This window comes from Rhipicephalus sanguineus, chromosome 3 (assembly GCF_013339695.2).
Source record: "Rhipicephalus sanguineus isolate Rsan-2018 chromosome 3, BIME_Rsan_1.4, whole genome shotgun sequence".
NCBI classification, from domain to species: Eukaryota; Metazoa; Arthropoda; class Arachnida; order Ixodida; family Ixodidae; genus Rhipicephalus; species Rhipicephalus sanguineus.
In genome coordinates this window covers 211,793,761-211,818,188 of record NC_051178.1, presented here as the reverse complement: position 1 = coordinate 211,818,188, position 24,428 = coordinate 211,793,761, and the positions used below count along the sequence as shown (strand labels likewise).

Here is a 24,428-nt window from a genome sequence, read left to right as displayed (position 1 = left end):
GCTGACGCTTCTTTCGGCGCGGAACTAAGTTCTAGCATCATCACAGTCTAATCATAATCACTGTATATGCAAATTTTTGCTGCATACTTTCGTTGGATCGCTTTTATTCGCTTTTTGTTGCCGATGTTCGCACCCCTTGAAATTGTTTAGTAAGTCGTCTTGTCTGACTCAAGCGATTTCTTTTTATATATGCGTTTGCAGAATTGTCTTTTTTGTTTGTAGGTCTTGTCACGGTTTTCAAATTGCTAGTCACGCAATCTGTTTCATGGAAGCGCTAGTTCGGTCAGATGCGTTTACACGCCTTTGCAGTGACCTGCTCTTGTCACTGTGCATGACTCGCCTTACTGCAGTGAATACTGTGTGATAGTGATAGATCACACGTTAGGGGGCCCCTTATATCACGTGCCCACTTACGAAGAGCGCATTTCTGTATCGTGTGTTCCCTGATGAAGGTCGTTCCCTGGCTGAAACGTCGGAAAAATAAAAGGTTTTCGTTTTGCACGTCTTCTACTTCGTAGTGTATATATATATATATATATATATATATATATATATATATATATATATATATATATATATATAGCGTGTGTGTGTGTATGTGTGTGTTTAGCAGCGAGGAAGCCGTTTACAGCTGCAGAACAGTACTCAGCACTGGCTTTTAGAGCTGCTTCAGCGCCCTGTAAGTCTTAAGCGTCGAGATTTGTTCTTCCTGTCCGAAATAACTGATTAGTGTTCACCGGCTCGAAATGGGATTTTCGCCAGAACGAAGGCCTTCTGTACTGCATAAGTCGCAAATAATTATGCTTTAGTGCTTTCATTACTTCGTTCAAGTCACCTGTCGTGCAAGTGTATCGCAAAACAAAGAATACAAGGACTGTCCCGGACTGTAAAGCAGCGTTGTGTTGCCCGATCAGCCCGGCGGGGCGAACAAGTTCGTGCATCTCGACGGCGCTGTCTTCCACATCGACCGGGCACGTTTCCCGCGGCCGAAGCTGGTGATTACGGCTCTCCGATCACTGCTTTCACCATCTCGGCGGCGGGCCCCTTGAAAGCTCGGCAGCACACGCTCGGTCGTGAACTCCGCTGGATGAGCCGCCGTTATTATATGTCCGCCCGTCCTCTTCTTGTCTTTTTACTCCGAACGTGTATGAGACGCCCCCTGCAACTGCCTGCCATCTTTAAATGTGCCCGAAAAGAGAAGCGGTGCTTCTGGCAAACTCTTGCTCGTCACGCATTTCCTTGTTTGCCCACAGCTCATCTTGGAACCCTTTCGAGCGAGTCTTTGTCGTTGTTGCGATGGTGTTGTCGTTGTTGGTGCGGAAGAATTTATAAGAATAGCTGCCGAATAACTAAATGCATCCAAATCGTGTTACACTTGCGTTATCGCAATAATCCTTCAGATGTTTTACGCATCATTCACTGCCTGTAGGAAACTTGGATGCTGTGTTGCTTTGAAAAAATGTAAAGAAAGCGAGTAATATCTAAAGCTCAATTATTTTCCAATCGCTCTTAACGGCACCAATTTCAGTGCGCGCTGTAGTTAAATCTACTGGAAGTGCATGTCGCACATAACGGGACAGAGAGGCATATCTCGTTACTTTTAATCGAGGGCATAGGGTAACCAGACTTAGTTGCCCCCCCCCCCCCCTATCTGAAGCAGGATTTCTGAAATTCAAATTCGGGAATTTACTTACGCGCGGCTCATCCCTTACGCATGACCGTAATGTACAAGTGCCCCAAAGGTAAACCGGAGCACGCGAGCTGTGGCCAAACGGGGCGAAACCAAGGTTGGCGAAACTGCATGCCAGTGCGCTCTATCAGAAGTGCGTCGGCATATCCGGCTGACCCATCCCGATATTCTGATGCTCGCCTTATCGCCGGCTCGAGCGAAGCCGCGTTGCTACCATCACTGCTCGTCAGGGGACGCTTCCAACACTTTATGCATTTGTTTGCCCGCGCCGTGACGAAATCTTCGGAGGCATGCGCTTGCTGCATCACCGAAAATGCCACCACCTTTACCCCTGACGAGCAGTGATGGCAGCAGCGCGGCTTCGCACGAGCCGGCTATAAGGCGAGTATCAGAATATCGGGATGGGTCAGCCGGATATGCCGACGCACTTCTGATAGAGCGCACTGGCATGCAGTTTCGCCCCGTTTGGCCACAGCTCGCGTGCTCCGTTTTACCTTTGGGGCACCTGTACACGTAGTACATTCCACCGGTATGTGCAGAACGTAATTCAGCCAATAATTGGAGCTGCGTATACGTGTTGCGTACCGGCGCGGGCCTATTTCGTGGAAAGAAAGGCGATTCATGCATCGTGAATGTTTGTTGTATTGCACGATAAAGAACTCGGTTTTAGTTGCGCTGTTTTCGTATGTGTTGTAGGCCCGAATATTAGGAGCTGTTCTTTCGGAAATAAATCAGTCGCCTTCTGCCTCGCCTTCTGCTGCACCGTAATTCTGCTAATTAATCGTGCACCAAAGGGTGCAGGAACGTGTCTTGTTGCAGCACCACCGAATGGTTGAAGACAGTGGACCGCCGACACGAGCCATCGGGGAGATTTTCTTGGCGTGAAAACTCGATCACGTTATCGCACTTCGATCATCAAAATACTCGACCAAGAAAAGTATTCGGGATGAACACTTTTGAGTCTTCCTTCTGGCCGCACGTCACGTCTTTATGGTCGTCAACTTTCTGTTTCATTAGAACCTATGCGCAGTCACGTTTGACATATCGCGAGCCCATTAGCTTCACGTCACGGTTCGTAAATGTTCGTACTATTGATAGTGCACAAAAGACTATATAATCGCCCGCATACTCTGTGTCGTACAAGACCACGTGGTGTTTAGAAGAAAATGTTGACCACGCACCGTGTTCCACTCGACAGCTGGCAAAGCAAAAAGCTCGAAAACCCAGGCAGGACTAAACAAAAAAGCGCGAAGAAAATAAACATTGACAAGACAGGAAGAATGAAAAGGTAGTGCTGTTCCCTGACTTCTTTTTTTCTGATATGATATTTTAAATGAAACAGCGGGCTACAGAGGTTGTCCGAATACGCATAGACAGGCTGGCTGACTTTTCGATAGCTGGACCTTCCTTTGTCAAACACATGTAGTCCACCTATCGAAACGTCGGCCAGCCTGTCTGTCTGAGGCCCTTATACCTGTTCGTACAACCTATATAACACATTGTGTTTCCATCGATCGGCTACAACATTTACTTTGAACTTAATTTTGACAATATTATAAACCCATTCGCTCAACAATACGTCTCGTTAACATCATAACGCTGGGATGTGAAATTAAATTTTGTTCTTTTAATCCTTTTCATGCTCTTTTTTAATACACACATGTACAAAAGGTGAAAGGGTCCCTTTGTCTAACGCCAAGGAGAACACAGGTGAAAGTCATTGCTCCACGAGGCACTCTCAATTAACTTTAATCGCTCTTGATTCAATTTAATGTACATTGATTCACTCTTAATTCGCTTTACTGCACGTTGATGCACTCTTAATTCGCTTTAATGTACGTTGATGCAATCTTGAATTACTTTAATTTATGTAGATGAACTCTTGATTCACTTTAATTTTTGTTGATTCACTCTTAGTACAGCTTGACGAACTCTTGATTCGCATCAATTGATGTTGATGTACTCTTAATACAGTTGAGTAACTTGAGTAACTCTTGATTCACTTTATTGTGCGTTGATGTACTCTTGATTCGCTTTACTGCACTTTGATGCACTCTTAACTCGCTTTAATGTACCTCGATGTATACTCATGATTCGCTTTATGTTGATGCACTCTTAATACAAGTTGACGAACTCTTGATTCGCTTGAATGTAACATTGATGCACTCCTGATTCACTCTCCATTCACTTTAGTGTACGTTGATGCGCTCTTTATTTTCTTTATTCACTGTAATGCACGTTGATGCACTCTATACAAGTTGATTCCCTCTTGGTTCGCTTTAATGTACGCTGATGCACTCTTGATTCGCTTTACTGTTTTGTTGGTTCACTCTTGATTTTCACCTAATCAACTTGATTCACACCTAAATCACTTGATCCACGCTTAAATCATTTGATTTGCTCTTGATTCACCTGATGTACTTTATTGTTTGTTTAGTTGAATTTTCTTTCATTTGTAATTTACAATAACGATTGCTGGGCTTTTGCGTGGCAAAATCCACAATGTAATTCTGAGGCGTACCTTCGTAGGCTCCTGGGTTTCTTTGACGTGCACCTAAATCTAAGTACGCGGGTGTACCTGCATTTCTACCCCATCGAAATTCGGCTGCTGTGACCGGGAATAGAACCCGCGCCTCGAGCTCAGCAGCTGTAATTTATGCTCCTTATCATTTGGAATAATTATATTTATATTTCAAGGCACAAGACTTTTCGTACCAGTAGTGTGCAGGCTGCCGCTGGACGCCGGATTTTTGGACCGATGAGCCATATAAGGCTTTCGCCTTAAAACAGCAAGATTTAGGCGCACGTTAGAGAACCCCCAGGTGGTCGAACATTCCGGAGCCCTCCACTACGGCGTACGTCTCTCTTAATCATATCGTGGTTTTGGGACGTAAAACACTACAAGTTGTTATTATTAAAACAGCAAGGAAAATTATTGGCTTACGCAGACGAGACAGTCATGCCCCCGTTGCACGCTTGCAGACTTCAGAAACGCCATTTTCACGCGCAACATAAGCTAACGAAAGCTGATGGCAGTAATGGGAAACAATGTCATAATAATACAGAACACGTGCGTTTCCTCTGCGTAATTTGTCACCCGTTTTAAGCACTGCATTCCTCCTGTCCATGCAGCTCGGACGACGTCCGTGCGTCCCTGGATTTCTTGGACAAGGTGATCGCCGAGTACAACGGCAATGCCGCCGAGAACGGTGTGACGCCGGCTCCGGAAGATGACGCTAAGCCTCCGAAGACGTGAGTGAAGCTGCTGTGTCCCCTACGCTGAACGTTGTGTTCGTCTTGTGCAGACTGCTTGTACACGTTACAGAATCGACCGATTAGAATTACATCAGTTAAGAATGTAATTGGTGAATTACCAAAACGTAATCGTTGTAAAAAACAGCGCAACGAAACGACGACAAGAAAGACCAAACAGGACCAGTGCTGAGAACCAACAGGTGCGTTTATTTTTGCTCCACAAATGTATACGCATTCTGGAAAGGGGAAGGCGAAGGAAAAAATTTCTCTAACTCATGCTCAGGGTCCCTGACTTGTCAAAGAACGCTCAACTGCGGAGACACTTTGTCTGCGATTGATGGGGAGCTGATACACGAATGACCTGCAAGGTGTACGGCAAAGGCTTCATATATAATCAAGCAGTTACCGCGGTAGCGGCGCGCAGTCTTTCTTGTCTCTTTTTATTGCGCCGTTTTTTACTATGATCGCGTACCAACAAGCTCAATTTCATACGCTTTTAAAGTACTAAAATGTAATCGTTGCAGAAGTAATGTTGTGCGTCGTTTTCCTGACATTAGCCACCCCCCCCCTCTTTTACGTGATGCCCCTTCTGTCTTTTCTTCTGTCTCTATCTCCTACATCACATAAGTTTGTCGCTTGCCAATGCGCTCATATCATACTAGCGTTAGCGTTGTGAGAAGCTTCGATGCTGCTGTTTCTTCGAAGAAAAGGCTCTTGACTGTTCGGGATTACTTGGTACCAGGGCTGGGCAGCATCAAAGATATATGTATTTTAGATACTATCTTAGGTGTTCGTTGGATATCTTGTATCTGTATCATGATACCTTCAGCAGGTGATGTATCAGTATCTGTATTTTCTATACATCGTACGAAGTATCGTGTATTTTAACATACAAGATACACCTTGGGCGCATGTGACTGATGCTATTTAGCCGTTTGAGGCGGTTCAACTTTAATGCGTAAGATCACACATTAATGCAAATTTCTATCTAATGAGCAAACGCGAATGACTTAATCAGATGCTGTGTAGCAGTGGTAATAGTACTAATAGAATTTTGAATAATTTATTTATGAATTATACTTGTTATGTGGAATGTTGAAACTTCAGAAACACTAAGCCAACCAGTGTTCATAGCATACCCTCTTGCTTTCTTTAACTGTCGCACACTTATTGTGGACATGCACGGGTCTACAATTAAGCCGTCGTCGTCACCTACGTGCAACAGGCCTCAGGCCTGGCCGACCACCCGACCTTGACCGCTGGATTAGTGGACCTCACCACCGCTCGTTACTGGACTTCATACACGAAGCAAATTTGTATGTGTATTTCTGAATCAATAATTATTATGCCTAAGGGCACACTTTCGAAAAAAAAATTAGGCTTCAAACAATACGTTCTCAAAGCTTGTCATGAAATCTATTTCTGTTCTATCTAGCAGGTTTACGCAAGATGTTGCACAACGGAGACACGTATTATCTCGAGCAGAAGTACATATCGCTGCAGATTTGAGTACCTACATTGGGATTTCTCTTTCATTTACTGCTGAATACCTGCTCCCGTGCTCTGCAATACTATTCGAAATGCTAAAGCAGGCGCTAAATAATAAATCATTATTTTATTGAACTTATTTAGCGGGTGGCGGCTCCTCAGTCACCGCTGCCGACGTCGCTCTTAGCACCAGCGTGCTGATTCAAGTCACGCGATTTTAGAAAAGCAATTTTGTGGGCTACATCATGATACCTTCCAATCAAGTACCTATGCTTACGATTCCAGCCCTCTTCTAAGTATACATTAAACGTGAAGCATTTCTTAGCGAAACTTTGGCACATGGAGCGTTTCTATCTATCTATCTATCTATCTATCTATCTATCTATCTATCTATCTATCTATCTATCTATCTATCTATCTATCTATCTATCTATCCTCCTACGTCTGGGTGCCCACATGATCGCTTCCTTAAGTTGGTGTAGTCCAAAATTGGCATGGGAGGGGAAGAGGATTTGACGAATATGACTGCCGGGTCATGACATGAATAACGTGAAAATTCTGTCGCGTACGTCGTCAAACCCTTTTCTCAAGACACTTGGCATATACCCGTTTTCCACGAGCTGCGGTATGTGGGTATGCGCCACCGGTGATTGACAGTTTATATCTACCCAGGAACGGCGCGAACAGAGATTGGTAATTTAAATGCGAGAGCGTTAAGAAAAACCGACATCGGCAGCGTTGACCCAGTGAATGGAAAGAATAAAAATTAGGATCCCAGCAGGAATCGAACCCAAGCATTCTGCATGGCAATCAGGTATTCTACCACAGAGCCACGCCATGTCTATAAACTTGTTTGGAAAAACAGCCTATGCATGCGTAATGTCGGTGCAACGTCAATTGTGGTTGTGATGCTGGCTATCTAATTATACAAGAAAGCAATAAACACTACGTACGTACTCCTACGACACAGTCGTAATCTCAGATTAACCTCTGTGGTTCCAGTGTTGGCTCCGCTTTCATAACAGTCTAATAAACATGACATTTGTATTCCTGTGATTCAGCAAGCTATATTGAAGCATTGCTCGACCCTAGAGGAATACATTAACGAAAGTTACGTATGATATTCACATGATTGCACCATAAAGTCCACTTAGTTTCGATAATGCTGACGTATGTACTCTAACGTGATTGCTGACGTTACGTCGCACCAGTTATCCTTAAAACGCCAGTGTTGTCGACGTGCCTGGTAAGCCTACGATGTGCACACAGCTACTACACTTACAAAACCACGTCGATCCACCTCGTAACGCTTGGCTCAAAGCCATAAAATGCAGCATAGAGGTACTCGCTGACTGCTTCGCACGAAACCGATTCCCACAACGCGTGGGATCTGCCCAATTTTTTTTTCTACGGGTTTCTTTTATTTCACTATATTGATACCTTGGAGCCCTTAAATCGTTCATGCATGAACGGTTTGGCATGATGAGGAAACATATTTTCTACGCGGTTTGCCAACGCTTCAGGCAATGAACCACTCCTGGACTCGTTCGAGCATGCCGTACGGCTCAGCGCTTTCAGTCATCATAAAACTTATGTTGTTGTTTTTCCTCGAATGCGGCTAGCCGGCATGCTTTTTGCCTCCCAGTCATATTTAACACTTAAACTTTCTTGTGCTGCATCTGCAAACATTATGTTTGCTGGTTGTATTTGTGACAGTTTGTACATTTTCTCCCCTGTCAACCATCCTCGCGATTTTGGGAAGCAGGTCGAAGTCTGTGTCGTCAAGTATCACACAGGAATGTCAAGAAGAAAATACTACCAAAAACGGGCTATGTTTAGAGGTAGTTTCTCTAATTATTCATTTACCTCTTTACATGCGATCCACTGTTTTTCGCTGTTTGGTGTCATTTAGTCAATTATCCCCAAAATTTGGTGATGTTCTTTTCTATTTTTTCCGAGACGCTCTCATGAGATTGAGTTCGATGCCAAATATGGGTTATTTTCACTGTTTCCCACACCGTTTTCGAACGTAGTTCTTTTTGGATGTTTCTACAGTACAGGATAGAGCGGCAAATGATGGTGGACATTTCGCAGAGGATGGTTGGATCGTCTTGTATGGCGGAAGCATTACTGGCTGTTGCGTATACTTGTCTATTGTAAGCCCTCCCCTCTGAAAACCCTGGGGTATAATTAACTAATTAATAATTTGTAAAAAGCATTTATTCGTCTGGGGGATTCGAAGTGAAGTAGCATATAGTGCAAACTTAGACCTTCAACCATAATAGGTGGGCCACGCCACACTATTGACAAAAAACGAACACAGAAACTGGAGGACTGAATTCCTTTGTTATCTGACGCTTCTCTGTTCGTCCGTTGTCGAAAGTGCATTGTGGTTCGCCTGTCATTGAAGACCAACTAGCCCAAATTTACGTTTTAGTGAACCTGCAACTACTTATCATTACGCGCACATTGAACAATCGCTGTAAACGCGATATGCCACTGTCACGATGATGGTGATATGAGGATCCCCATCGGAGCAGGCTGGTGTCATATATGTCGAGCATTTTTCGTCGTGTCCAATACTTGTAACATGTACCATGAGCTGCGGTTAGTGTTGTTTACATATGCCTACAAATAAGGAGTAACTATTCGCTTTATAATTGATTTATAAAAATTCTTATAGTATGGAACATGTCCGATCACTCGCATTGCCTATAGCTTCTCGTCCGATTACTGAGACAAGAAGCTGTACGCGAACGCTTAGTAAAACATAACCCAATTCACGATCGGAATACAGTAAGAATGCATTCAGCCGTATATAAACACGGCAGGGAAAAACTCCAGATTGCGCACAGTACTGCATTGATCTTATGAAATCATCCCTGCCCCATAAACTGTTGCGCAATGGCAATATGATGTACTGTTGGAACGCCGAAAGAAACCTTACATGTTAGTATAGAGGACATCCGAAATTAAGGAGGCCTGCCTGTGAGAGAGAGAGAGCGATACAGTTGTTGGCTGTCCACACTTTCTTCTAGCGCTCAAGACAATAATTGGAGCACAGAAAGAGACGATGAATGTTGAAGAAACGTTTGCAAGCAATCTGCTAACTAGCAACAGCCTCTAGAATGGAACTACAATGAGGAATTAACTAATGTATCATATTAATATACAAATGGCAAGTATCGTATCGGATATAGTTCTGCTATAGTATCTTGTGTCTGTATCTCAGACACCTTACGTCTCTGTGTTTTGTATCGTATCTCGATACAATTGCGGAGTTTCTTTGCCCAGCCTTGCTTGGTATTACGAAGTTCGCCGATGTTGGCGCACGCCAGACAAGGTGGTTGAGCTTTCCGGAGTCTTGCAGTGAACACGAAGTAGACGGCGGATGAAGCCAGTGATCTCGTTCCGTGTTTCCTTCGGTGAAGCCGTAGCCCATCTGCATAGTTTTACAAAAGCTGGAGTAAATGAAAGCGAAGCATAACGAGACAGGTACGTGCCTCTCGGCGTGCGCGGCTCTTATTGTTTTGTGTACTGTCTTTCAGGAGAGCGGACGAGCTTCCTCCTTCCTCGGACGAGAGACCCGATGTGTCGCCGCATGAACGCTTCTCCATCAACCTGGTCATAGTGAACAACGACGTCGTTAAGGTTAGTGCCATGGCTGCCGCCGACGGCTTATTACGTTGGCATGCGCCGGATAGACGACATTTCAAAACGATTGAGGTAAATCGCCTGCAGTTCCTTCACTCGACGTGAGACGTTTAGACTATGCCATCAACCAGTTCGCCCATCGCGGTAACCGGGCGAGCAATGTGCGTTCTAGCTGCGTTTCAGCTCCTTATCTCTCTACCTCTCAGAAGGGCGGGGCAGGGGTAAATGTCTGTGTCACGGTTCTGTTACATGCTGAGACCGCATGTAACGCTGTCGTCGTTCATATCTGTTGAACAGTAGTTTAATCTATCATGCGTGCGTCGCGTGCACAGATGACGTCGTTGTTTCGTTGCGCATAACCTAAGCGGAGCTTGAAGGGGTCCTGCAACACTTTTTCAACATGGTCAGAAAACGCTCCCGATCGGTAGTCGAGGCCCCCGCGAACATGGGAGCCAAATATTATAGTAATGCGCAGTGCATGGAACTTACAGTTACGTTTCGAAGAGAGCAAGAAATTGCTCGCTCTTCGCTCCGCAAATTGCGTCATCGACGGGCCCCACTACGTCAGCGGAGAGAAGGGTGCGGCGATTGGCTGATGTGATGATGATGATGAGAACATGCTCGAGGTCATGACGTGCGCTGACGTAGCTTCTTCCCCCGTGTTATCCCTCTCTGTGTAGCTTGCAGACATAGTGTAGCGCTGAAGCACAATCACAAAAGCTGAAACACAAGACGACGGGACGGGCACATCGACGGAACATCGACAACCAGTCGAGATGTGTTTCGCCTTAATGTTTGTTGTTGTTGTAGTTGTAGTTGTTGCAAATTTGTCGTCCACTTTTATTTTCGTTATGACTTATATCACTCGCACAAGTTATCCTCAAATGTTTTGCTACCTTATATCATTTTCAGAGTCCTTATTAAATCCAACAAACCGCCGTACAAGAGTGAGCACTGATTTCTTTCTCGGTGTGTCTTTCGTAGGAGGATGAACACGACACTACGCCGCCACCAGTGCCCAAGCGGCCGCCGCCAAGCCTTCCCCGGTCCTCTTCCACAGGCTCCGTGACGTCAGCACGCGAATATCCCGTCAGTCCTCCGCCTAGAAGACGGTACCTGAGCCCCGAGCGACGACGACGGGCACTGATGATGAATAACGTCGCCAATGGTACCTCAGCGAGCACGCCGGACTCTCCGGAGAGTCGTCTGGGCCGCCCCTTCCAGTGTTCCATCACAGAGCTCCAAGCTACCTTCGGCAAGAAATCCATAATTCCGGAGGCGACAAGACCGCTAGCCGATCAAGCGCGTGTAACGGCTGTCACGTGCCAAAGCGACACGATGTCCGCCAGAACTCTGCCTAGAACGGGTCTCCAGCCGACGTACGTAGATTCCGACGGCGACTCGCCAAGTCATCTGGATCGCGTCGACAGCTTCGGCAGGGACGATGGGCTGAGGGGGCACGCGACCTCTGCAGGCGAGTTTAAGCCTTACAGGTCGCCGCCAGTGCAAACGCGCCTGCCGAAAGAATTCGCTGTTCTTTCTAGCCCGATGGAAGTGTCGAGAGCATTGGTGGGCTGCCGTGCTGTTGCTACTTCTGCAAGCTCCGGCGCTGAGAGTAGGCCTCAGGCCACGAAAGACGATAGCCTTCGACGGCAAGCTGCGTCTCCTATATGCTCCAGAGCTTTCTTTTACTCTCCTAAGCAGTGCGTTTTACGAGGGCAAGACGAAAGCATGAAACCCGTTGGCGACGAAGTGCAGGTCACATCGGGATCAGAAGTGAGGGTCGGTTCACCAAGTCCGCACAACAACCAGCGCACTGACGCTGCTGAAGGGGAAACCCAAAACATGTCAGATAGCCTGAAGCCTGCGGTCTGCGCAAACAACGGCTGCTCGAATTCAGAAGGCAGCAAGATCGTCCGTGTGGTCAACGGTCGCTACTCGCCGAACGAAACCGTTCACGACAGGGAAAACGCCAGGCTAACAGTAACGTTTCGAACTCTGCCAGAGACGGGGAGCTTCCGGCGCAAATGCGAATCTCGTAACTCCATTCATGTGGACTTGAACGTACGCGACGGCCTTCCCTGGAATGGGCGGACACAAGGCTCCGCGTCGTCGGGGAGCGGTGACGAAGGCGGCCACGCCGCGACGACGTCGAGCTCAGGTTTATGCCGCAGCCGCAGTCTCAGAAGCCATCGGAAGCCCGAGCTATCGGACGGCGTTTCTACGTCCAGAACGATGGAGGATTTCTTACCTCCGCCGCTTCCGCCGCGTAAGGCCAAGGAAGAAGCCAAGCGGCAGGCAGAGGAGAACGCCTCACCCACGCTGAAAAGGGTCACCTTCCAGATTCTTCCAACGACCCACGAGAATCCGGAACACAAGTCGTCCCCCGCGGAATCGGCAAACGATACTCAAGAGGACGGCTTTTTCACGCGCCCGCCGCCCAAGACTCCATCGCCCGTAGTTGTTAAAGGGCGAGCGCCATCGCCCACGTGTCACAGAGCGACCAATGGCTCTCCTGTCGTGGGTAAGATCAAGGAGCCGTCGCCACAGTGTCAACGCCGACTGAACTCGAAGACAGCGACCAAGGTGAACGGCGTTCACGGCAAAACGGGACCGAGGGACGCCGCGAGGACGCAGGGACATCCAAAGAAAGAAGCCAACACCGTGGTCAAGAAGACGTTCGAACCGCCTTCGGCCGCGAGTGATGTGTCTACGGATTGTTACAATGTATACAACGTCCGCACTGGCAAGATCTCCTCCACCGTGACCAAACCGAACGCGCTCGGCCGTAGCGCGGCCAGAGTGCCCGAGGAGTGCTCCAACGGGACGCGCAGAGAAGGTCAGCTGACCAAGCTAAGGAACATATCCCCAACCAGGGAGGCGGAGAAACTCATCGGTAAAATCATTTCTAGGTACGTACACGCGGGAGGCCTTGGCGATCCGTACGTGGTGTCGTTCGGCAGCCGTGCTACTGAATCCTCTAGCACACTGGTTCTCAGCCACTGATGTTTCGGGGACCCCTTGTGGACCGGTGGACATGATGAGGGGCCCCTTGCAGTTAGAGAGAAAAAAAAAGGGGGGGGGGGGGGGCGGGGGCTCATAAATTAACACAACATGCAGCGTGAAATAGGTGTCTTTTATTTCTCCCTGTTAAAGAATGGTCAAAGTCAAGTGCCCGCCAATTAGATCCCGACAGCTTGTCAATAAGTTGTGCGGTTTGTGGCCACATTCAACCTGTTTCTAGTTATGTTTACTCTTCAAATATGCAAGCCTAGAAGACGTATGCTCGCGTTCATATGTCGTAGAAAACTGCAACACAAGCTTTACGACCATCTTATGGAGAAGTCAGCTCCGCCGCAATGCAAGACTGTTATGCGGTGAAGCATGCCCAAATTCAGAAGGGGCCGCTGTATTGGGACATAATGCGCCTCCAAAAAACGCTTTTTTTTTCTTCGAGGATGGGCTTCGTGGACGCCCATTTGAGAACCGCTGCTCTAGCTTCTTCAAAAAACAATTCTGGCCTGTACTTAATTAAGGACGCAAAGTTAAAGGGACACTAAAGAGCAAAACGATTTTTTTTTCATGTTAGTAAAGTACTCTTCCACGATGTCAAAAACAACACGCTTGCTGCGAGAAGACGTTTAGTAAGCGAGAAAACGTGCAAAAACAAAATGTGGGTGGCGACGCCACCTTGAAGTTTCCGCACTATTCGCTGTGACGTCACATGTTTTCACGGCGCCTACTAGGGACTACGTAGTTCCTAACTGATAAAAATGAAGTACATTGTCCTCTGAGGGGTCCATAGACTTAACATACCATGTTTGGGGTAATTTTGTTGAGCCAATGGCGCCAAAATACGATAAATACACTTTGAAATCCGTGACGTCACGTGGGGAGATTTCGGCGCGAGATTTAAAAAGGAAACTTTGAACTTGATTTTCTCCTCTATTAATAAACCTATGATGGCGAAATTAACGACATTAGACTTCTCAGAGCACAATTTATCGATCTAAATCAATTCATTGTTCCTCTTTAGTGTCCCTTTAAGGTGTTACTTCCCATCTGTTTATGCAAGTTCCCAAAAGCGCTCACGTGCGGACGTATCATTTCGCCGAAATGTCTTTGTAAGCTCAGGCTTCCGGGCCACCTGGAACGTGGTGGGACCCTTTAACATAAGTGTGAAAGGCCATACATGCGGTGAACTATATGTTCAAGTGCTTGAACGAACGAAGGGGAATTTTAAGGGCTCGTTTTTCTTTGCTAGACACAACATTAACTAAAGCTAAAGGGGTATTCAAACGGGGGAGGAATGCTCGGGGGAGACGGGGGGATTGCGTATCACGTGACCGCGACGTCACGGATTAGCGAGTGGGCGTGACCCCCCCGCGCCTCCTCGGAGGAGACGGGGACGTTTTCCCCGAAAGGACAAACGGTCCCCCTGCGGTGGGGGATGTGGCGGAATTTCTTGCTCCTGCAGAGAGCGGCAGTGGGTGTCCAGTCTGCAGCTGGATGGTCGTCTGCAGCTCGTCGTCAGCAGCTCGTCAAACGGGTGGTGCAAGCCACCAGAGTAGTCTAGTAACACTGGTCTCCCCCTCCGTTTGCCTCGTCCGTGTGAGTGGGGGGCATTTGTGGAGACTTCTCCTCGCGAGCTGACGTCACTAGGCTCCACCTTTACCCCCCGAGCATTTCTCCTCCGTCTGAATACCCCTTAACAGACAAGAAAGCCAAGAAAAGTATAGGGGATGTTATTTTGTGGTAGTTATGATGTAAATGTGAAGGAAGTAAAGTGGACGAAAAGATACCTTGCCGCCGGCAGGGATCGAACCTGCGACCTTCGAATAACGCGTCCGATGCTCTGCCACTTAGCTACGGCGGCGGTCATCCTCCTATCCACATTATGGAGTATATATGTGCATTTAAACCTAGGAGTGTTAGTCAGCGCCACTAGTAGCCATGGCGACGACTGCGGAACACTCTTTTTATGCCTGCTGGCGTCACGAAGCACGGGATCTTTTTCGAGCTGGCAGCTGACCAACAATCCCTCGCATACTACCACGGCATCCAGTACAGACAAATAGCGTACCCTATAACTTTCCTGTCTTTTAGTTCTAATTAATGTTTACGTTCTTAGCATTCTTTTGTTAGTATCCCGGAGACTTGTGATGTCGGTTCGATCAAGGTTCTCGCGTATCTTGTAGCTCAGTGTGCTGCCTTGCGGTTCACACACTGTTGGCGGTCACCTTCTCGGGCGGATAGTTTGATAGCACTCAAAACAAAAGCAACGGATATGCGCAGCCAGGCCATGCTAAGACAGAAGGATCAGATTCTCCGCCATTCGTACGAAGAGATGCGAGAAATGGTGCACGTAGGCTCGCGCCTTCATTCTTAGAGGGGAAAAACCGTAGAGGCACGTTAGCACTTGACGTAATTGGAAAAAAGCCACCTTCATACAATACATTAGGACATTACGAGCGGAAATTTTCGAGACATTATGCGACGTTTGTGTCACTACCACACTGCTGTAATCGGCTTATCTGAGCTACAGAGAGGGTTTACGAACATTGCTTTCAGCAGGGCTGAACATATTACCAAGCCGCAAGGTTTCCGGTTGTGAAACGGGTTATCTTTTTTCAATTTTTGTGACGCAATTTTCGTGGTCCTTTGCACGAGCGACAGGCTGTGTGTGCGGCCAACGGCCTGAAAACAGTGTTGCCAACCAATTTTTGAAGAATACCCTACGTCACTGTCAAAATTACCTTACTTTCACCCTACACAACATTTTTAGCAGCGAAGCTGTTTAGCAAGTCGTCGCTTGTCCGGCGAACCAAAAAAAACTCGATCGGTTATGCGCCACAGGAATCGGGAAGCCCCGCTAGGAGTAACTCCGTCTGATGTGTAAAAAACTGTCATCATCATAAGCACAATAACTCGGCCGGCACGCGCGCTCTTCGTCCTCTTCTTCATCTTCTGCTTGGCTCTCAGAACGAGTTGTCCCTGCCTGGGATGCAATAACTCGGAGGAGCAAGACAACGAGTACAAAGGGAGAGAGAAGTAGAGAGAAATAAACGAAATAACGACATAAAAATAAAGACATAGAAATAAACAGTGAGAGAAAGAAATAGAAAGAAACAGACACAAGAAAGAGATAGACAGCAAACAGAGAGCAATATAGAGAAACAAAGAACGAGAGAGAAAGAAACAAAGATAGAGAGAAAAGCTAGAAAGAAAGAAGAAGCGAGAAATAGAGAGAAAAAAAAAGAAAAAAGATAGAGCGAGAAAGAATGAAATAGATGGTGAAAGAAAGAAATAGAAAGCAGATAAAAAAACAGAGAGAAATGGAAAAAGAGATAGAAAGAGAACAACAAATAGAAACAGGGAAGGCCGCCCAGCTCCGCTCTTTCTCTGCCTTAATTTTTAGATGCGAAGCATCTCTTGCTCGGGGGTATGTCCCGCGGCCTTGGCCATTGCGTCCGCACTCACACTACGCATGCGCAACTCTCCTCCTTCCCTCTCTCCAACAGCTGCGTGTGCTTCTCCTGTGTTCTCGCTTCTGCTCTCGCGGCGCATGCGCTACTCTCCTCCTCTAGTCTCCTCTCCTTCAAGCCAGTAGAGCGCTGCGCGCGTTGTCCAGCGCTTGCTTCGGCTGACTCCTCTGAAATGCGGGCTCGACATGCCAAAATTCTCTCCTGCGCAACGCCGCGATGAGCGCCAGCGCATGCGCGTCCCATCTCTCTTCTCTCCTACGCTGCCCCCCTCTTGCGCGCCTGGCGACCGCGTTCCCCGCTCGCCCTGTGAGAATTAACGGCCAGGCTAGAGGGAAGACACGACGCGCGTAGTGTTCCTCTTCGCGTTCCACGACGCGAGGTCGCATGCCCAACGGAACGCGATCGTGCAATTGCTCCGGCTTCGCATCGCCTCATGGTCCCCTTTAGCGGGAGATGGTGTAATTTTTAGCGGCGAAGCTCCTTAAGGCGGCACCCGTTCGTCCCTCGTAGTCGTAGTAGTGCGTAACCAGTCGTAACGCTAGTACCAGATCTTGACCTCCAAGGTGGTGCCGGTGGGAGATTTTTCCTGTGCGTTGTTGAACAATAAAAAATTCGCAGCGTGCGCGTTAACTAAAAGCCGAATTCTTCTGTCTCTCATTTCCCATTAGCAGCCATTGGCATGTTCCAGTAGGAAACGTTAGTAGAAGTAGAAGTGTAAGTGTTAGCTAAAAGCCGACTTCTTCTGTCTCTCATTCCCATTAGCAGCCATTGTTTACCTCGAAGGTAGTGCCTGGTGAGATTTCTCCTGTGGGTGATTAAACAATAAAAATTTTGTTCAAAACGCCGTTGATTGATGAAATAAACCAAGGAAAGACGCCAGATGTTTTCTAAAAGCAAAACGAAAGAACGCCAGACGTTTCTAAAGCAAAACGAAAAGACGCCAGCTGCTTAACGAAAGACGCCAGATGTTTTCTAAAGCAATGGTTTTCTAAACAATGAAAATTCACAGCGTACATGTAAAATTAAAGTGAGCTGCAAGTCGTCATAACTCATCGAACCTTTAGTATAAACGCCCCCGATCTCACGTCGGTGATGATGTACTGGGCAGAATTCACGGAAGATTCACGGTTTACCGATGAACCTCCGCAGCTTCGCCCACTCATCATCATTCACTCCGTGGATATGCTGTGATTTTTTTTTATTACCCTACATTTTACCCTACGCCTAAAGATAGCACAGTGTAACAATAATAACATACAGACTATACTTCACTGTACGACATGCAGACGTGTGGTGGCGCTGAAGTCGATAGCAACTTCAGCGGTTTGAAAATTATTTTCGAATAGAGACTAAGTAACATGGGAAGAGAAAGCGTTCTAGTATTATTATGGCAATAGCGTTGACTCGCAGTTAAAAAAAAAAAACATTCGTCTTGTGCAGACGGTACAATGAGAAATACCGAGTTGTTTCCCCGGTGTTTTGCTGGCGGGAAGCTGCTGAAGACACACTGAAAATTGGGGAGGGTAAGCATGTAAGGAAGGGTGTTTCAGCTCCATTAACGTGAAAACTGTGGAGGGCGAAGCGTGTAGTGTGCGCCGGTGTTTCCCACAGCAAAATCACTGCTAATGGGCAGTGAGAGACAGAAGTGAGATTGTACACAGAGACCTGCAGTCCGCTTTTAGTTAACGTGCACGCTGCGAATCTTTATTGTTCAACTACGCACAAGAGAAATCTCCCACCGGCACTACATTGCAGGTAAAGGTCCAATGCCTATATATACGGGGTGGCCGGTGAACGGTTGTGCAGCGCGAGCAGTTGGTTTTTTTCAATCAAGAAACTCGCTAGCAGACGCTGCCTGCGTCGGCGTTGTCTCTCGCGGGCGAGGGCGCGTTCTCGTTCCTTGCGAGCCGGTAGTTCAGCGTTCATCGCAGAAAGAGCGTTTCCATAGTCAACGCGCTCCGTTCGCTCTCTCTCGCCACACGGCGAGCGTTGAGGCGGTGGCGCCCTCTCTTGCGATCAGGCAAATGGACAACAGACGACGACGACGATGCTTCGCCCCTAAAAGAACTAGGAGACTCATCATCAAGTATACAGCTAGCAGTGTAAGCGACATGGTAACAATTAAAGAGCTTTTAGCGAAACGTCATAGAGGAGGGAAAGATGTACTGGATAGCAACGATGGAAAGAAAACCGGCTCTGAGCAACTACGACAGGGTAAACACGAAATAAGCAAGGATACGTTTTACGATGATTCAAGGGGAAGAGGCTTGCTGATTGAAGCGAGGTCGGGTTGCCTTAGAATGTATTATTATTATTATTATTATTATTATTATTATTATTATTATTATTATTATTATTATTATTATTATTATTATTATTATTATTATTATTATTATTATTAGGTTTGAATACATAGAAAACACGAAGACACAAAGGAAATAGGGAGGGAACAGGCTGACAACTGCCACCTAAAGGGGCACAACACCTGCCTGCTCTTTCGGGAATGGGGAAACATAGAGGAACTGAAGATAGGGGGAGAAGGAAGAGGAAAGAAAAAAAAACAAATAACACCGACGTAAACACAAGTAAGTAGTCACATGGAAAAATGCCTATAAACGCGAGGCCCAATCGGTATTGTTTAAGAAAGTTAGCAGGGCTCGATGGGCCTGGTCACGCCGAGCAGCACAACCTCCCGAGAAATCTCGATTTATAACAACCATTAAGTGTATGAACCTTGGTGATTGTTATAAATCGAGATTAAGGCCTGCATTCACAAAGCAACGTAATCCTTTTCTCGCGTTTTCGTTATCCACTTCGTGCCTTTAGTGCATTTCATAAACAAAATAGGCCAGTATTCACTAATAAATCTTGCAGTTATTTTTTACCCTGTTACCATGTTTGTGCCCTTATAAGGCACGTAGAGTGCACCGAAACTTAAGGAAAACATAAGGATAAGGTTGGTTTGTGAATACGGGCCTAAGTAAAGAAGAGCAATGCACATGCGTGGGGACGGTAAAAAAAACGATGGAGCATGGTTTAATTTAATGTGGAGATATACACTCGGGTGTAAGGGCACTAGCCTGCATGAAGCCCTGTGTTTTAAGGACAACACTGGAAAGGTAAACATGGCGGCGGTAGAGATAAGTAAAAGATGACCAGAGGATTGGTGGCGGAAAAGTAGGCTGAAATAGATAGATAGTTAACTTTATTCGGGTCCGGAAGAATCTAAAAAAAAAAAAGCAGAACAACTTAATCTGCGACAAGCGCAGAAAGTTGAGCTGTGAATTTATAAGCGTTTTTTTTTTTTAAATTGGGAGATATCCTGAATTCATGTGAACAAGATTAGGCCGTAGTGAAATAATTATAATCATAATAATAATTACCACAAAATTTTGAGCTTTGTGGAGCGCAGGTCACCGCCCCGTTATAGTAGGGATGCTCTTTCGTCCATCCATCCATTGAAAAAACTCGCATGGTCCCTTATGCCCAAGATATGACTGGAATGCTTCTTCTTCTCATCCCTAGCGTGCTTTTGCACTGCCTCCAGGTTCGCCGGCATTGCAAGCTTTGCGCACCTCACGTGCCTCCGGGATGGGCCCACCTGTGACCAGGTGATGATATTATGTGATGGCGTCACTATTTGACGTCACATCGGGATGTCACAGTGACGGCACTATGACTTCACGATGACGTCACAAATTCTGGCGATCTGCGACGTCACGATGACGTCATTAATTGACGTCTTTGCAGCATGATTTTTTGCGTCACTCGCGTTGGCGTCGATGGTCGCTTTTCGTGCTTGATGAGGCATCTAATGCTATCGCCTTAGTAACTGGAACCGACCGCCGTCGCAAAATTTAAAGGACCCTCCAGGCAACGAACGAATGGGAGACAACGGAGAGGGGAAAAGCTATCCATGAGAAAAAAAATGCTAGTACGGGTATGTGTGACATATTATCTTTCCTGTCTGGACTATGCTGGTGACATGTGCGTTAAGACAGTTCCAATTTTATTCAAAGAAAGATTTCGTTTTCGGGTCTCTTTCGGAATGTAACCCTCAGATATGTCGCGCGGATCATCTACATTTTTCGCTTATTGATGACAAGCAAAATGTGGAAATTACCTTACGTCTTATAAGAAAATCGTATTACCGCCCTACTACCTTAAGCTGGCCGAAAAATTGCGAAAATTCCCTACGGTTGGCAACCGTGCCTCAAAGGCGTCATCAAAACTGGCTTCACCGCAACAAGCCTCTCTATGTGGTGAAGCGCGCTTCTGAAATTTTGTGGGCTTTGTGGAGAGCGATGGCCATATTAAATGCGTATGGCTACCATGCTGCCATTTGGAGCGACGGTGAGTGTTTACGACACACACGCGAGTGATGTCAGTGCCTAGTAGGCTCGTACGAGAGAGAGACACAACTTTATTTTTTGTCCTTGCTGGGGTCAAGGGAGGCGGGGGCCGGGAGGCTAGCCGTACCGGAGCCCCCCTTCCTCAGGCGGCGGCCAGATCTTGGGTCTTGGCGGCGTCTTCGGCCAGCCGGACTGCCCAGAGTTGACCATCCGGGCACGCGCTGAGCAGGATAGCCTCCCACTGCTCGGGCGTTGTTATCTTTCGAGTGCATGCTTCTCATGCCAGTCCTGCGGAGTAGTGCATCTTCTGTTGATAGTGCATAAGCGTTACGCAATTACTAATCCTGCGCGACGTTATTTTCTTTACTTGCGTTTAACGCACTATCTTAGCTTTCTTTTTTCCTCCTCATCAATGTTATCCTTCTTATCCTGTTTTTGTGCAATACTGTCGTGTCATAAGCTTTATCGCGAAATAAGCCATCTGAGAATGTCACCAAATATCGGCAACAACCGTGCCCAGAGAGCCTATGCCTATTATCAAAGGTGGATGGAGAAGGCCTACGCCGGTCTTTAAGGAGGGACCGTGCCCTGCCTCGCGTCGTGATTTTCAATACATGATGTAGAATCAGCCCACGCACATAATGTAGAATCAGCCCTTGTGGGGGCTGGAGGCGCCATCTCCCCGCCGCCCTAGGTGTGTGCCAAGATAACTAGGGGTGTGCGAATATTAGAAAGTTTGTATATTGGAGAATTTGTAGCCAGCCGGTCTAAGAACTGGCTAAACTACCTGTGTTTCCGCTTCTTTCTTCCTTCCTTCCTTCCTTCCTTCCTTCCTGAGAAAATTTCGATAACGAATTCAATTGGAATTAAATACTGCATATTTTAAATACCGCATATTTTTCGAATATTTTGCTAATAATCAGCACTGACTGGAAAACCCAAAAGGCGCAGAACATTGCAACAGCGAAGGATCATTTTTCTTGTTTTTGTTGTTACAGCGTAGCTGTTAAGCTCTTCGTTGTGCCGCGTGGCGTGACCTGAAAACTATCGTCGTCGTCACGCGCTTTCTTCGTCTGGGATGCAATAACTCTGATGGGCGAGAGAACGAGTACTGAGACAGAGGGAGAAAGATAGAAAGATAAGAATAGAGAGAAGGAAAGAAAAAGATGGAAGGCGACAGAACGAGTACAGAGAAAGTAAGAGAAATAGACAGAGAGCGAAAGACATAGAAAGAAACCGACACATAAAAGAGATAGAAAAAATTACACACCATCTCCCGCTAAAGGGGACCATGAGGCGATGCGAAGCCGGAGCAATTGCGCGATCGCGTTCCGTTGGCGTTCGCTGGGCATGCTACCGACCTCGCGTCGTGGAACGCGATGACGAACACTACGCGCGTCGTGTCTTCCCTCTAGCCTGGCTACAGTGTTAGTAGCCTGGCCGTTAATTCTCACAGGGCTGTGCGGGGAACGTCGACAGGCGCGCGAGAGAGAGGCAGCGTAGGAGAGGAGAGAGGGGGGAGGGGACGCGCATGCGCTGGCCCTCATCGCGGCGCTGCGTAGGAGAGAATTTCGGCGTGTCGAACCAGCATTTCAGAGGAGCCAACCGAGGGAAGCGCTGGACTGAACGCGCACAGAGCTCTACCACATGAAGGAGAGGAGACTAGAGGAGGAGAGTAGCGTATGCGCCGTGAGAGCAGAAGTGAGAACGCAGGAGAAGCGCAAGCAGGTGCTGCTAGAGAAGTGAAGGGAGTAACGCGCAGCTTTTGGAGAGAGGGAAGGAGGAGAGTCGCGCATGCGTAGTGTGAGTGCGGACTACGCCGCGTGCGCATGACCACGCCGCGTTACATACCCCAGAGCAAGAGATACTTCGCATTTAAAATAGAGATCATGGCACAGCCATGCGTAGTATTATGGCAAGGGATGGGAAAGAGAAGTGAGGACACCAGCTCCGCTGCTTCCTCGGTCTTCGCACCATTGTACTGCGTCTACCTGCCACATTTTTTTTAATTATGTATTAAGGGACGATCGATGCTGTGTTGATAACCGAGCGTCCTCAATGAATTATCAGCATCATGAGATTCATGATGGTGTGGATTCACGAAGCATTGTTTAATTTTTAGTAAATATGTTTAAACAAACATGTTGGCTTACCAACTCTCCCAACTTGCCGTGTTAACTTTGAGGTCTCAAAAGACGATGAAAAAGAACCACGTTGAATAGTGACGTTAATTTCAACCTACAGTTGCAAAATATCTCGAAAACTCTAGTCACTGCTGTATGCCAGTTTATCTCAGTTTACGTAATTGTGACTTTTTTTGTTGTTGTTGAAATGTAATCGTAATGTTCCTTCGATCGTTAAAGTTTGTGAACATTATATATTATCAATAAAATGTTGTCGAATTCTAGGGCTGTCTTGAAAACGGTTGTCTTGCTATTGGAAAACTAATATAGTAGTATTCGATTCGGTGTGTATTCGATTCCGAGTCTGCACGGAAATGCACTGTTCTCACACCCCCGCGAACGAATGCAGGTGCAAGTCGAGCGCGGTGCTGAACGGCCGAGAGAGAAACAAGCCCGCCTCGCCGCCCCCTCCGTCGGCGGACGGAGGCAACGCACAGCCGCGGCTAATCAAGCTCACCGCCAGGCAGCAGCAGCGACACAGTAGGTGCACCAAGTGTGCCCTTGCCCAGGCAGCCAAGTGACGTCACCGACAGTGAATTTTCCGATGACGTCATCTCTCTCGCTTCTTCCTTTAAACAGCACTCACCTGTTCCTCCTCCCCGCACCGGTGGCATTCTGCCAAGTGGGCAACCTCCAACTGAGAAAAACAACACGACCACCTGAAACTGGACCGTTTTGTCTGCGTCGCTGCTTAGACGGAGCGGAGGTGTGCACGCCTCCTGTCGGACGTTCTTTCCTCGAGAATCGTCGCTCTGTGCCTGATGTACATTAGTCGTGTAATTAAAGATTCCTATTAACAATCTAGCGGATGCCCATTTCATCCGTTCGTGTCTGTCTCTGCTATTTTAGTGCCAACTCTGCTAAGAATGTCCTTTACGCATTCCGTTAACAGAAGCGCTTGCGCGTCACTCGACGCCTCTGGGTATTACCGGCAAGTGCGCTAAGCTGAGAGAAGCGGCAATGTTTTTTTACGCTGCATGACAGACTAGTGTAAAGCCAGACTTGTCGCGGACCGAGTACAACTGAATCATTCAACAGTGCACTTGATTGCAATACCCCACGGACGTAACTGTAAATTACCAAACCCTAGATAGTTTGATTTGCCTTACTTTCCTGTGAACATATCTGCAGTTGTACAAGTAAAAAAAAAAATTGTTAGAAAAAGGAGGAAAGGAGCTTTTCCGGCTCTTTCAGAGCATTTTCCGAACCAATTCACACGCTGTTTGATTATTTATTTATTTATTTATTTATTTATTTATTCATTTATTTATTTATTTATTTATTTATTTATTTTTTTACACGATACTGCAGGCTCAGAACT

The 24,428-nt window shown here is 46.8% G+C and overlaps 1 protein-coding gene across 1 annotated transcript in view; it reads left to right on the top strand.

The window, feature by feature from the left end:
* LOC119388248 (uncharacterized) overlaps positions 1-23,925 on the top strand; it is a 99,177-nt gene extending 75,252 nt beyond the window's left edge. Inside the window, exons 2-5 of the mRNA XM_037655920.2 lie at positions 4,823-4,942; positions 9,982-10,084; positions 11,072-12,999; positions 23,457-23,925. Of these exons, the coding sequence (XP_037511848.1) occupies positions 4,823-4,942; positions 9,982-10,084; positions 11,072-12,999; positions 23,457-23,628 (2,323 nt within the window). The 3' untranslated portion in view covers positions 23,629-23,925. The remainder of the gene's footprint in view (positions 1-4,822; positions 4,943-9,981; positions 10,085-11,071; positions 13,000-23,456) is intronic.
* Positions 23,926-24,428: the final 503 nt, after the last annotated feature.